The sequence below is a fragment of the Ciona robusta genome, chromosome 9 (genome assembly GCF_009617815.1).
Source record: "Ciona robusta chromosome 9, ASM961781v2".
NCBI lineage: Eukaryota > Metazoa > Chordata > Ascidiacea > Phlebobranchia > Cionidae > Ciona > Ciona robusta.
Window position 1 is genome coordinate 3290899 of NC_143243.1, and position 14277 is coordinate 3305175.

Here is a 14277-nt window from a genome sequence, read left to right on the forward strand (position 1 = left end):
AGGCACAGAATGTTTAATAAGGCACACATTTGGAACTAGACGCCTCATTCATGACGTCATACTGAATTTGTACTTCTATAAAAAGAGTTTTTTTAAGACAAAAATTGTGATACTTTTTTTATTTGGCAAATAATCAATTATCGAGGATTTGGGGTGTCCTTTTAAACTTTGTGAAGCAATACGCCTGACCTAAGGCCATATAAATACGTTTATATCTTAAGAGAAAAGGATTTCACCATTTAATTAGGTTATGATGTCTCGTTCAGCTATATCAACAAATATTCGTTTGAATTACGTCGGAATCACCCCTTGTATCTTGGATACCAGGTAGCTCTGAATTACCCGGCAACTAGGCTTGTTAAGAATTAGGAACAAAGTCCCACCATATAACCTTGTTACACACTTGTCATAGACATTCTCAGCTGATAACACGGGCTGATACATTATCTTGGTATCGAATACACGATCTGTGCACGTTTGGATAGAACATGGCGGAAAACGTCAGTGGAAACGACGGAATGGAGAAGTGAGTTCTGTGGGCTAATACAACATTTACTCTAAATATTTATGTTGCAATTTCACGACATCTTGTTTTTTTGCAGCGTCAATTTTGACTACATGAATGAATACGATCACAGTGAGTATTATCTGATCTTAATTTAAGACTTTAGCATGTAATTGGATGACATTTAACTACCTTTTCGCAGCGTCATACGGATAATCATAAAGCATATCCTGTACCGTATGAGAGTTAATTAAAAATACACAAGCTAGCCAACTCTATAGTCTTACATATTTTTTAATTTAATTTAAATGTTACAGCGAATCGTACGTCAATATATACAACATTAGGAAGTTTTTGAAGAAAAATCTCTAAACCTTTTTTACTCGATACATAGAATGTGTCTAATGTCGCATTTCTTTATGATTTTAATTCGTGACTATTGCTCATAAAAAGAGCAAAATAATTAAAGTTCAACATTTCATTAAAAAAAGTTTTTTAAACTTTTAGAATTATATATAAGCTACTAATAGGTGCTGGTGTAAGATGGTTACCGTTAGAGCACATAGTATCCCAGATTTCGAATTCCTAATAGTGTGTTTAACAATAATCAACGATGGTTATAAAATGCTGTTATTATTTTTTGTTTTCCATTCAACAAGACGTTAAAAAAAAAATATAAATCAGCATTAAACCCCGACCTGGTATACCAGAAATACAGGTATTAAGTTTAAATTGATATTAATGAAGTTTACCTTGATAATAACTAAACATAAATGGCTCGTTTGTCTGCTAAGTGTAGCGAACATGTGCCTATTTTCCCCCAGTTAAATGTAAATTTTGTTGGTATATCCTGTATTTTCGTTAAAAATATTTCTAAATCTTTGCTACCGTAATCAAAGAGACAAATAAAGGTCTTATTATATTATAAGTAGGGTGGGGCACGACGGGACACATTTGGCACATAATACACATATCCTGATCGTGTTTTAAACAATTAACAAAGAACTATTGTGGCCGTTTGCAGCCTTGAGAATTCGGTTTTATTAAACTTTAAGTGTTTTTTTTACTACTGAATGAAGCGAGAAAATAGAATAAAAAGGTGTCCTATCTAGCCTTACCCTACTATATCATTAATATCAAACTATTTGTGTTTAGAATTCGCGATTTCGGCCGAACCGTCAATCCAAGAGGAAAATCACCGAGATGATGACGAAGAAAGTCATCATCATCATGAGGAGTTACCTGAGCATTATGAATATCACTTGAATAAAGGGAGCCAACATCATACTAAGGAACCAATCAACCTTGATGTGCATGGAGAAGAACCAGGTGAATTGAACTTGTCAAAAAGTAGGGCGGGGTAAGATGGGACACCTTTAGCACATTTTATCCAAATATCCTGATCTTGTTTAAAACAATTAACAACGGTCTATGGGAGTCGTGAGGATATGAATTTATAACTCTGGAAAATGGGAAAAGAAAGTAGAACGAAAAGTGTCCCATCTTTTCCCACTCCACTATATGGGTGCTGCATATGACATTTTGGTTTTTATAAAGTTTTGAAATTCGATGAAATATAATGTATAGTTTCAATTTTTGGTGTACTGTTTGTGCCTAATTATTAGACATACGTTTTTTAAATAGGTCGGGTGAGATAGAAACAATTAATCACTGTGAATTTCCTAAACTCAATCTATGTTTTAATGTCGTTTTTATACAAGTTTGCGAGTATTGTGTCCACAGCAGTGTTTACAATGCATTGTCGGACAAAAACCTAATGTTATACGACAAATGTGTCAGTGAACTAATCTGTAAATCCATTTATTACAGGTTGTGGGTTGGACAGCGATAAATGGTATGGCAAGTGCGCCATCTTCTGGGGGAACCATTTAGAATGTCCCTCACTTGCAAAGTTTGAGATTGGACTGAAGAGAGTAAGCAGTAGAAGTAAGTAGATTAAAAAAACGTTGATTACGAACTAAAAAAACGTAGTATCGAAACGCTCTAACAATAGTAGCAGCTTTAAGCCTTGAAGCTGTGTAGGATCTCGGCTAATGGCAAGCCCGCCAACCACATTACCACGGCGCCCAACCAGTAACTGTAACGAATCCCTTCTGATATGGACTGTGCACCTAGCACATTAGCTTAAATAAAAAGAGTGAGGAAGATTGGATACTTTTCATTCTATTTCTCATTTCATTTGGTAGTATACAAAGAACAATCGAATAATTATACAGTAGGGTGGGGGAAGATGGGACACCTTTAGCACATGATATCCAAATATCCTAATCGTCTTTTAAACAATTAACACCGATCTAGGGAAGTCATGAGGATACGCTTTTATAATTCTTTGCATTTTCTTTGTTTACTACCAAATTGGGCGAGAAAATAGAATGAAAAGGTGTCCCATCTTCCCCCAGCCTACTGTATATAACCGTATTGTCACGACTCCCATATAGACTATTGTTAATTGTCGAAAACACGACGGGATATTTGGATATGATGTGCTAATAAAGGCGTCCCGTCTCCCCCCATCACTATATATATTTTATTACATTCATGTATAATTCCTTGTATACAGTTATGATGGGGATTTTGTTTTGGGCTTTTTTCTGGTCGATCACAGCGTTAGGTGGTCGTTATGCACTACCGGGTGGAAGTTTATTCGGTAAGTTAGTTTTGCAATAAAGTACAAGATATAATCAACACTGTTTACCAACACGCGTGTGCTTAACCACCGCGCGATCATAAATTTAACAGAAACCTCATTTCACGAGATGATAGGCGTCTTATTATGCGATCGCAAACATTGACTTATGTATTTTGTATCTAAGAACCCTTGGATGTGTTGTAACTTAAATATTTGCCATTAATTTATCAAATTAAAACGTTATAATATCATTTCTATAACTTGGCTGGGTATGTGTTCATTTGCTTCGATTTACAAAAGATTCTGTTAATATTTTACACGTTCCTAATAAGAGAACAGCATATACAGCGTAAGATGGGACATGGTTTCATTTTTTACATGTCCTATTTAATCATAAACAAAGAAAAATTACAGAATTATATAACCGCGGCTCTTTAAACGAGCTTTGTAAAATGTTAAATACACGATCAGAAAATATGGGCTCCAGGTGCTGTATAGTAACGATATTCCATCTTAACGTACAGTAATTTATTTTTACTAATTATAATTTTATAACTACAGGGATCTTGATGGTGTTTCTGTTTGGAATTGTTGCCGAGAATTTAATCGTGTTAATTCCCCTTCCATTTAACCTACCACCTCTACCACCACTGCTGGGTAAATACTTTATTACGAAATATGTATTTAGTGACTTTACAGTCACAAGGCGCTTACTCATATATAAAGTTATGCAATCTTTGGAAAATCCCATTAGGACGTCAAAGGCTATTTACAATTTGTATCACTCATCTATATAGATAGGTATGTTTGATAACGGTATTTACGGACGGAAACATACACGATATAAGCGTATAGATATAAGCGCTCGTATTCGGCTGTTTATACCAAAACACCGTGGTATATGATGTAAACACCCGACGAATAAATTATATATTATTTACCTCAAAGTTACTATATAACGTTTTTTGACAAAAATAAGCCGCAACCTACTATATGATACTTTAAATACGTGAAACTTAAACTTTTAGCTTGTTCACAGCATCCTTATTCACTGGAATCATTCTGGCCAACGCTTCAGGAATAGCTGTGGCGAAAGCAATAGATCCAGATTGGTCGTTTACCTTGAGGCAAATGGCGCTCGGGGTTATTCTCGGGGAAGCTGGTGTCGAGGTCGACAAAGAGGTGAGGGCATTAGGCGGATGTATAGAAGTATGGGGGAAGATGGGACACAGTTTCATTCGTTTTTTGTCTTTTTTGGTAGTAAACATAGAACATCTAAAGAATTATAAAACCGTATTCTTACGATTCCCACAGACCGTTGGTAATTGTTTAAAACACGACCAGGATATTTGGATATTATGTGCTAAAGGTGTCCCGTCTTTCCCCATCCCACTGCGTATAGTGAAATTAAGATGTTCGGAAAGAACCTAGTAAATAACAAAAACAACTGTTTGAGAAAAAAAAGATGGATACTTTAGAAATTAATTACCATCTTACCCCTACCTGCTATATATGTAGTATAACACAACAAACACGTTTTCACACACATATCGGGCTTCTGAAATAATATTACCATTATTCAGTGCATTGAATTGCAATACATTTACATGAACTATATACAAAAAAACAAATACTACTTCTTTCCTCTACATTTGTCTATCTATTTCTGCTGGTTTTACGCCAATCAAAATAATACCAATTAATTATGTCAGGCTTCGTCAGCAGCGCTTCAATATTATTATGTGAACCAAGTGTATTATGTGTGGTATAATAGCCCAATCCTGGCCCAAATCCTAGGACCCATGACGTGCCACGCTGCGGGACCTCACTCCGTAGAATAGAAGTGTATCATTTATGTATAGATAGGGAGAGAAAGACGGGTCACTTTTAACACGTAGTATCTAAAAATCCTGATCGTGGTTTTACAATTAACGATGGTGTATGATAGTCGTTAGGATACGGTTTTATCATTATTTGAATATTCTTTGTCCATACTACCATATGGGAAGAAAAAATACAATGAAAAGGTGTCCCATCTTCTCCACCCCAATATATAATGTTCATTTTTGTTTATATTTCCAGATGATGAGAAAATTGAAAACGGTTGTTCCAAGACTCTCGTTCTCACCTTGTATCATCGAAGCGTTATCATATGGCGTGTTTTCTCATCTCATTCTTGGTTTGCCGTGGATTTGGTCGTTCATGCTCGGGTAAGTTATATGTGGCTAATAATTTGGACAATGCTTTAGTGACCAATCGGTTGAACAAATTAAGGGTCCAATTTAACCCAATTGTTTGAACAGATTTGTATGCGGTGCTGTAGCGCCCGCGTGTGTCGTACCTTCGATGATTAAGTTTCAAGCCAGAGGACTCGGGGTAAGATGAAACCATTATTAAATTTATTCCGAATAGTTTAGATCAGAGTCTGTTTATATACGGACTCTGGTTTAGATTCTACAGCCACAAAGAGGCGACAGGGGCCTTGGGAGTTTTACCATAGTTAGCCTATTGGCCAAATGACATCATAAGCCAATACTTAATTTATTCTTAAATGTGTAAAAAAAACAAACGGTACTGCGAGGTCAAATGTGATACAGTTATAGCACCTAAACCCCAAACATTTGCAGATCGTGTTCTGAACAATTACCAACACTCTTTTGGAGTTGCGTGGCAACGTTATAAGTTTTTTTTGTTTAATGTCCAATGGAAGGATAAAAAATAATAAAAACGTGTTACCCACCCTATTATAATTTAATCATTTACCTTACAGGTAGCTCATGGTGTACCAACATTGCTGATGGCGGCAGCTTCCATTGATGATATTATTGCTATCAATGGATTCAATATTTTGCTAACAATTCCATTTTCCGACGGTCTGTATTTAAACGCATACTATATTGATGTTTAGGCCACGACTGTTAAGTATGGTAACTAGTAAGCGGGCACTAGGTATGTAAATAGAACATGACACGTGAAGATAAAAAAGTTACATTCATTCATTTAATAAGGTATCTAATTACAGTTACATTACTTAGTACTGTGCAACTTTATATACCAGCATTTACGAAATATATAGTATAAGGAGGAACACCTTTAATACATAATATCCAAGCATCCCGATCCTGTTTTAAAATTTAATCAATTAACCTCGGTCTATGGTGTCGTAAGGATATGGTTTAAAATTCTTTGATTCTTTTTTGTTTAATTCCAAATGGGACAAGAACATTAAATAAAAAGGTGTCCCATCTCACCCCACCCCAAAATTTCAACTCACTACCGCTCGTATAGGTGGCATCGGATACGACATTCTGACAGCTTGCTTTGAAGTCTTTTTTGGAATTATATTCGGGTTGTTTTGTGGTTTGTTGATGTGGTTTTTCCCCGATCCCAGACAGGTAAGTGTCGAAAAAGTTTCTCATTTTTTACTTATTTGGTCTACTATATGACAAAACAAATGTATTACTTAAAGTGGGCGCATAATGTTGGCAGTTTAGCGAATCAATTATAGTGTGTAAATAAGCGGTAAACTTTCTATTAAAAGTTAAACGTGATAATAATTTAACACAAATGACTCGTTTGTTCGCTAGGTGTAACGACCACGCTTATTTTCTAAATATATTTTTATCTGCTGTAAGCGTGTTTTAGCAACTGATGTTGTTTTGTCGCTATATCCTGTCTTTCGTTTAAAATATTTTTAAATCTTCGCTACCGTAATCGAAGAGGCAAATAAAGTTGTTATATATTATAATTAATCCTTTTATAAATAGTAAGAAATGTACCTAATAACGTTCAAAGCTAAAAAAAGGGATTTTCTTTTATTACAGCACAATATTGTACGGGATAGAACTGTTTTATTGATTGGCACGTCATGGTTTTTGATTTTCGTAACGAACATAATAGAAGTACCTGGTTCTGGTACATTGGGGACACTGACATGTTCATTTGTGGCATCTATAGGTTGGCCTGAAGAACAAGTGGTAAATTTGACATTTAAATATACATTTAACTGTTATTACTGCAAGCTAAAATAAAATTTTCAAGAACTGATTTTTTGGCTTAACAGTGCGGCTTACATGCGACGATTGTAAACATCGATGTTTTGTGTGCCGGAGAGTCACATGGCCAATTTTAATGTATGGTAGGGTGGGGTGGGGTAAGATGGGACATGCTTTATTCTATTTTGTTGTCTTTTAGTAGTAAACCAAGAGTATTCACAAATTATAACCGTATCCTCACGCCTCGCACAGCACGATCAGAAAAATATGAGATTTAGGTTCTAACGATACTCGTCTTACCCCACAGAACTAAATGTTTCTGTACTCCTTTATACCCGTTCATAACTCATTCAGTTGTTCCATTAGATTTTTAAATACGATTGTCGGGTATGATGTGTGTTTGTTTAAATCAAAAGACATTTGCAAAATTAAAACTTGTTTTTTTTTTACGTAGGAGGAAGTCGGCAAAATTTACAAGTCATTGTGGTTCATGTTCCAACCGTTGTTGTTTGGTCTTACTGGTGCAAATGTCAACCTATCAGAGATGGACGGTCACACTGTGGGTGAGAAACGATCGTGGTTTTATAACAAGATGCTGTGGACGTTTAAGTATAAATCAAATGAATAAAACAAGTATGAAGTTGAAAATGACGGGTGAAATTAGACTGTGTTAGATCTTGTGCACGTGTCTTTGTATTTATATAATTGTTCAATGTAGGTCTTACAGTAGCGACAATGATCATTTGTTTGACAATTCGGCTCACGGTGGCTGGGAACGCAGTGTCTTTCCTAGGTTGGACACACAAAGAGAAGTTTCTTACATCTATCGCATGGATTCCCAAAGCAACAGTTCAGGTATGGTAAACAATCAGGTAATATAAAAATAGTATTAAACTCAAAAATAGGTCAGTATTAAAAGAACAGTATCGTTACGTTACGTAGAGTACTGTGGGGTAAGATGGGATACCGTTAGCTTCCAAATCTCACATTTCCCGATCGTGTTTTGAACTATTATTTCGCGGTTACGGTAACATAATTCTGTAAATATTCTTTGTTTACTACCAAATGGGACAAACAAACAAAAGCATGTCCCATCTTACCCCACCATACATTAACAATATCAAACCAAATATACTTGCATTGTTATTGTACTCCCTTTTATATAGGAAACATATAATTATAAATGTTATATTCAGGCTGCTATTGGCGGTACAGCGTTGGATTATACCCACACACTTTGCGATGGACTGGTTTGGCCACCTCTGTGTTCAAATGGCACAGCTACACCTACAGCAAACTATGCAGGTGAGACATTGTAACTTAAATGCTTACTGATAACATTAAGGAACATGTGCTAAGAAATAGGTGTAGCGACCACGCTTATTTTGTATATGTTTTAAACTGTATAAGCGTGTTTTAACGACTGTTGTTTTGTCGTCATATCCTGTCTTTTCGTTTGAAATATTTCGAAATCTCTGCTACCATATTCGAAGAGCCGATAAAGTTATTATATTTTATTTATTATTAAATACGTAACCGAAAAAATAAAGTCCAATGAATTGTATTCTATCATAGGATAGATATTGTTAAGAGACTGATGATGCCATTTTAGGCGAAATATATATATCACATTATGTGCATTTCGGTGTCGGTTACGTATTCTGAGCACTTGGTCCTGAATATGCTATTTCGTTAAAAAAATCGTCCAACTTCATAAATAAATGGAATTTTCGTCTCAGGTGCCCCCATATACAATTAAAACGGCCTACCGCTATATAAACCTGATCAAAATTACACTTGTAATCTAAAACGCATGCTAAAAGTCTAATATGACTTAAAAACTGTATAGTTACTGCACGCGTATAAAAAAACGAAGTTTTTTCAGAATCATAAAGAATCTATCACAGTAACTGACAAATAAAATATTCGATACATTTTTACAGCGATAAATGCAACCGAGCAAACGTATCTTCCCTCAAACACCACATGGAATGCAACAACCATGGCTCTTACTACAAAGCCTACAACTACAACAACAACCACAACAACACTGGAAACTACTATTAATGGAACACAGCCATATCACACAACACCCGAACCAGATTGTGTGGAGAATTACGACAAATATCCGGCCACTCCAACACAGTGCACTAATTACTTCAAATATGCAACAATTGTAAGTAATATATGTACAGGTCCCCTGTGCACTGTACGGACGTGCCTTTACGCACACTTTTGTTTCTATATTAGAAGTTTAACTTGATAATAATTAAACATAAATGGCTCGTTTGTCTGCTAGGTGTAGAGAACACGCTTATTTTCTTCCAGTTAAATGTAAATATGTTTTTAACTGTAACTGTGTTTTAACAACTTTTATTTTGTCGCTATATCCTGCCTTTAAGTTTAAAATATTTCTAAATCTCCCCTACCGTAATCGAAGAGATAAATAAAGTTATCATTATTATATGTCGGTATGCTTCCGTGGATGTAATTCTTGGTCACAATTAATAATTTAATTCAAGTTACAATGTAATTAAATTTAATGCAATCCGGATTTAAAGTCTCGAAACTACTGCGTAAAGCCGTTCTGATAAACTTGTATGTAAATTGCTTATACGCTCGCGTGGCCGGAAAACTACAGTCGTTATAGCAAAGATGTTATGTTTCAAACACTTCGTGTTCGCTCACGGGTTACCAAGTATATAACTTTGTGGGCGATTGCATGTATGGCTTAAAATTCAGACAACCCATTAATGACCTCAGGTTTGGAGCAATTATCGGTAATATAAGTGTCTTGCCCAAAGACACATCGCCCACAATAATGTTAGTATAGCGACTTCAAACATTTATTGACTGCAAATCCTAAAATTAAGCCTTGATTACACCGTGTAATACAGCATGAAATTAAACTAGCAATATATTTTACAGATTCTACAAGTGTCGGTCATTGTTATTATATTCACTGCACCGATTGGAGTTTTCCTTATTGGACTCGCAGGACCTAAGTTATTGACAGTTGGTTCACCAGACGATGAAGAAAACGCTGTAAGTTAAATACAAGTCGATAGTACTGTGGGGTAAGATGGGACACCTTTAGCACATATTATCCAAATATCATGATTGTGTTACAATTAACAACAGTCTATGGGAGTCGTGAGGATATATTTTTATAATTCTTCGCTCAATACCAAATTGGAAGAGAAAATAAAAATAAAAAAATTGTCCCATCCTCCCCCACTATACTGTTGTAATGCGGGGTAAGATGGAACATGTTTTCTTTCTTTTTCGTCCCATTTGGTAGTGAACAAAGCATATGTAGACAGAAACGTATAGGCGTATCCCAACGATGCGTTACTATTTTGTTTAAAACACAATTAGGAAATATTGCATTTATTTTAACAATATCCATCATACCCCACCCTACTAAAAACAGCATAAAATATTTGTACCCATACTTTTCAAAGCTATGCCTGAAATATGTACACGTTAAGTTTTAAATATGATCCATTCAAAAGTGGATCATTTTATTGTATATTCTATTTAGAGGGGATCAGTCATTATTATACGATCTAGGTTTAAGGCCAAATTTGCCCCTACAATCTAAAACAAATTAGTCCAAGTATAGTAAGGGTGGAGAAAGATAGGATCGTTTTATGCTATTTTCTCGCCCCATTTGGTAGTAAACTAAAAAAATTAAATGAATTATAAAATCCTATCCCCCAAATCCCATGGACCGTTGTTATTTGCTAAAAACACGATCAGTATATTTAGATATTAAGTGCCAAAGGTGTCCTGTCTCCCCCACCGTACTATATATCGACAGCCTCAGTGTAACATAAACTTGAATTATTAATAAAATACTTTCTTGTAGAACTCGAAGAACAATTCAGACGAGATAGAAATGGGCAGTATTGATGAAAAGAAGGAAGGTAAGAGTTCCGTGTAACTTGCTATGTTGCCATATACGTAGGTGTTTATCAGTAGCATCAACTACACAACTCAGTAAAAACGAGAAAATTCATAATAGGACCATGTGTTTACACCCCAGTATTTGCTTTAAATGAAAATATAGTAGGGGTGGGTAAGGTAGACATTTTTGTTTTTTTTTGTCTTTTTTTAAAAAATAACTTACATTATTGTTTAAACATAGACTCTAAAAGAATGTTGCTTTGTTAAAAACACGGTCGGAAATATGGGATATATATTATGTTTTAAATGTACCACCCTTGCGATATAGTACTGCGTAACCCAGAAGAAATAGGACAGTATATATTAAAGCGCATAATTTTGACCCAGTGTATATAGTAGGGTGGAAGAGACGGGTCATCTTTAACACATAATATCAAAACATTCTGGTCGTATTTTAAACAGTTAACAACGATCTATGGAAGTCGTGAAGATACGGTTTTATAATTCTTTGAATGTTCTTTGTTTACTACTAAATATGACGAGAAAATAGGATTAAAATATATTATATCTTTTCCACCCGACTAAATATATGTATTTGAAACACATTTCACATCGTACTACAACACGCACGTTTATTTTGTCCACCCAGGTTACGCTAATGATAAAGTGTTTGAATCTGACGAGTCGATAGGTGGCGCTACACCTCCACCAATTTACGAACACGTTGGGGAGACGATCGAGAAAACTCATCTGTAAAAAGATCGCCATTTTAATTCCGGATGGTACTTTAATTTGTTGATACGAATATATAAAGAAATGTTACTACATGGCGCTTATGTAAATATATTTGAACGGTTTTGGTAAATCTGATTTTTTCCGATAACTTTAAAAGTACGAATAATTAAAGTTCAGGATATGTATACTGGTGTTTCAAATTCTTAAACAAAACTTCATTAATAACATTATTTTATTCTAATAAAATTCGACTTTATTTTGTTTGTAATTTTGTTTCTGTAAATAAAACATTCTATAAAGTGTATATTTATTCGGTGTCGGGTTTGACAACATATAAGATGCCATTGCTTTGCCTTATCCCCGCCCACCCAAGCTGGCCGCTTAAGCTATGCCGATATATGAACAGATGACTTAGGAATTGAATGTTACCAAAATATTACGACCGAAATTGTAAACGTCGGTTTGATATTTAAGCTTTTTATATTTCCAAAGGCGCGGCGTGGTTTGAGTATCAAGCGCCAACGGATAGGCTACGGAACGCCCTTATGGGGCCATGTGATACTGTCGTGTGGTTTGGGGCTAAACATGGAAAAAGTACAAAACAGTCTAATTCGTTCTCATTTGAAATATCATAGTTTAGCGGTGCAGTGAAACAATAGCGGCGGTAAGATCACAGCGTTGGTAAACCTTCCACACAAAGACTTCAAAGGCTGGTGGTAAAATAAAGATGACGTTGGGTGTAAATATTAAAAAGAATGGCCCGGTGCCGGATGTATTTTCGGAGGAATATATAGGAATTCGTTTGTCCTCGAAGGCGGGCTGCTTGAACACTGGAATAATAGAATCGAAATTTAAAAAATCGACTCCGTGTGTAATGACTCTTCAACTAATTATAGATCACTTTAACGGAAAGAAAAAGCGTTGTCAGTTATATAAGTAGAAAACGACATTTCAAAGGTTTATAATTTACACCTGTAAATCGAAGTTACATTTTACCTCGTATTTACAGAGTTTTAAAAATCTAAAAAATATGCAAAAAGGTATTTTTATATGAAAAAGACGTATAAAGGTGTTGGTATAAACACGTCGTACAAAATCGTTAAAAGTACTTATATATCCAACCCCAAAAGGTAAAACGTTGGTTGGAATACATATGGCGCGGCACGTCGTTTAATAGGAAAAGTACAAAGGGAAAACCGACCGTTGAAACAGAGCAGCAGCAAACTAGAAAGGGTAGGTCCTTCTACAATAAAGAGGCCGACAAACTGCTGCTACCCTTGTTTACTTGCTCCGCCCCGAGTCTCGAATTTGTTATCTTGACTCGACGAACTGAGCCTGGGATCGTCGGGAACATGTTCCCCTGCCCTCAGGACTTTTATATTTCCCAAGAAATTCGTGTCGACATGTTTTGGAAGCCACCGCCTCGAATACAATAACGGAGCTTCTTAAAATGAATTCCTCAGCGAACACGAAGTTAAATATATATACGGTAGTACTGTGGGGAAAGATGGATGCCGTTAGCACATATAATATCTAAATATCCTGAACGTGTTTTCAACAAAGAACATTGCAATATGAGAGCCTTAAAAATAAGAATTTATTAATTTTTTTAAATATTCTTTGTTTGCTACTAAATTGGACGAGAAAATGGGGTAAAAGTGTGTCTCATCTTACCCCAACCTACTATGTGGGGAAAGATGAATACCGCTAGCATACAATATCCCATATTTCATGTTCGTGGTTTTAACAAAAAAACAACACTATATTTTAGCTTTGTGGGGATACGGTTATATAGTTGTGTATATACGCTTACTACTAAACATACGATATTATGGAGAATTAAAACATACTCCATAATATATTTAATATCATAAATGCGAGCTCGAAAAAAAATCAATATTTATTTTTTCATAAAATGTTTACTCGATTAAAAAAAAAACAGTTTAAATTAAATTTGAGTATATTTTCTTGGAGCATGTTAAATATTACGTATGAAATATAACATAAATTATATAAATGTTGGACCTGTCCGCCAAACGTGGCGTAAATAAGACGTATTAGGACGATTACAGAATAAAATATGTTTTATTATGATTATAAATAAGTGAAAAATGTAATGTCTGTGTTTATATGTAATTCCCATGTCCGGATCATGCATAAGTAGTCTAGGATCTCACGATCTGTGACTTCAAAGCAGGGCCGACGCATTTACCTCTTTGATGCGGAAATCTCTGTGTCGTTCTTTCATCTTGTCGATTATAAGACATGACATTCAAATATTTTCCTGCTTTCCACCTAAATCCGAACCGGGGTGGGAAAGAAAGAAACAAGACAGGAGGAGCAGATGAGATGTTTAGTGAGAGAAAGGGAATGCTATCTAATCCCGATGGCACACACCGTTGTATTGTTAGGTTACAATAAGAGCGGGGCGGGACAAAAGGCGGAGAAGTGGAGAATGGGGTTTGTGTGATCACAAACAAAGT

At 35.3% G+C, this 14277-nt stretch overlaps 1 protein-coding gene across 1 annotated transcript; it reads left to right on the forward strand.

The window, feature by feature from the left end:
- Positions 1–100: 100 nt before the first annotated feature.
- Positions 101–12153, forward strand: LOC149730899 (sodium/hydrogen exchanger 9B2-like). The gene is made up of 19 exons (XM_089884124.1): positions 101–526; positions 603–637; positions 1661–1834; positions 2336–2452; positions 3087–3173; positions 3717–3812; positions 4195–4337; positions 5238–5365; positions 5459–5531; positions 5926–6028; positions 6444–6550; positions 6980–7132; positions 7605–7713; positions 7869–8005; positions 8347–8455; positions 9094–9326; positions 10079–10195; positions 11022–11079; positions 11709–12153. The coding sequence occupies exons 1-19, from the start codon at positions 489–491 to the stop codon at positions 11813–11815; spliced, it is 2124 nt and encodes a 707-aa protein (XP_089740250.1). The 5' UTR covers positions 101–488; the 3' UTR covers positions 11816–12153.
- Positions 12154–14277: the final 2124 nt, after the last annotated feature.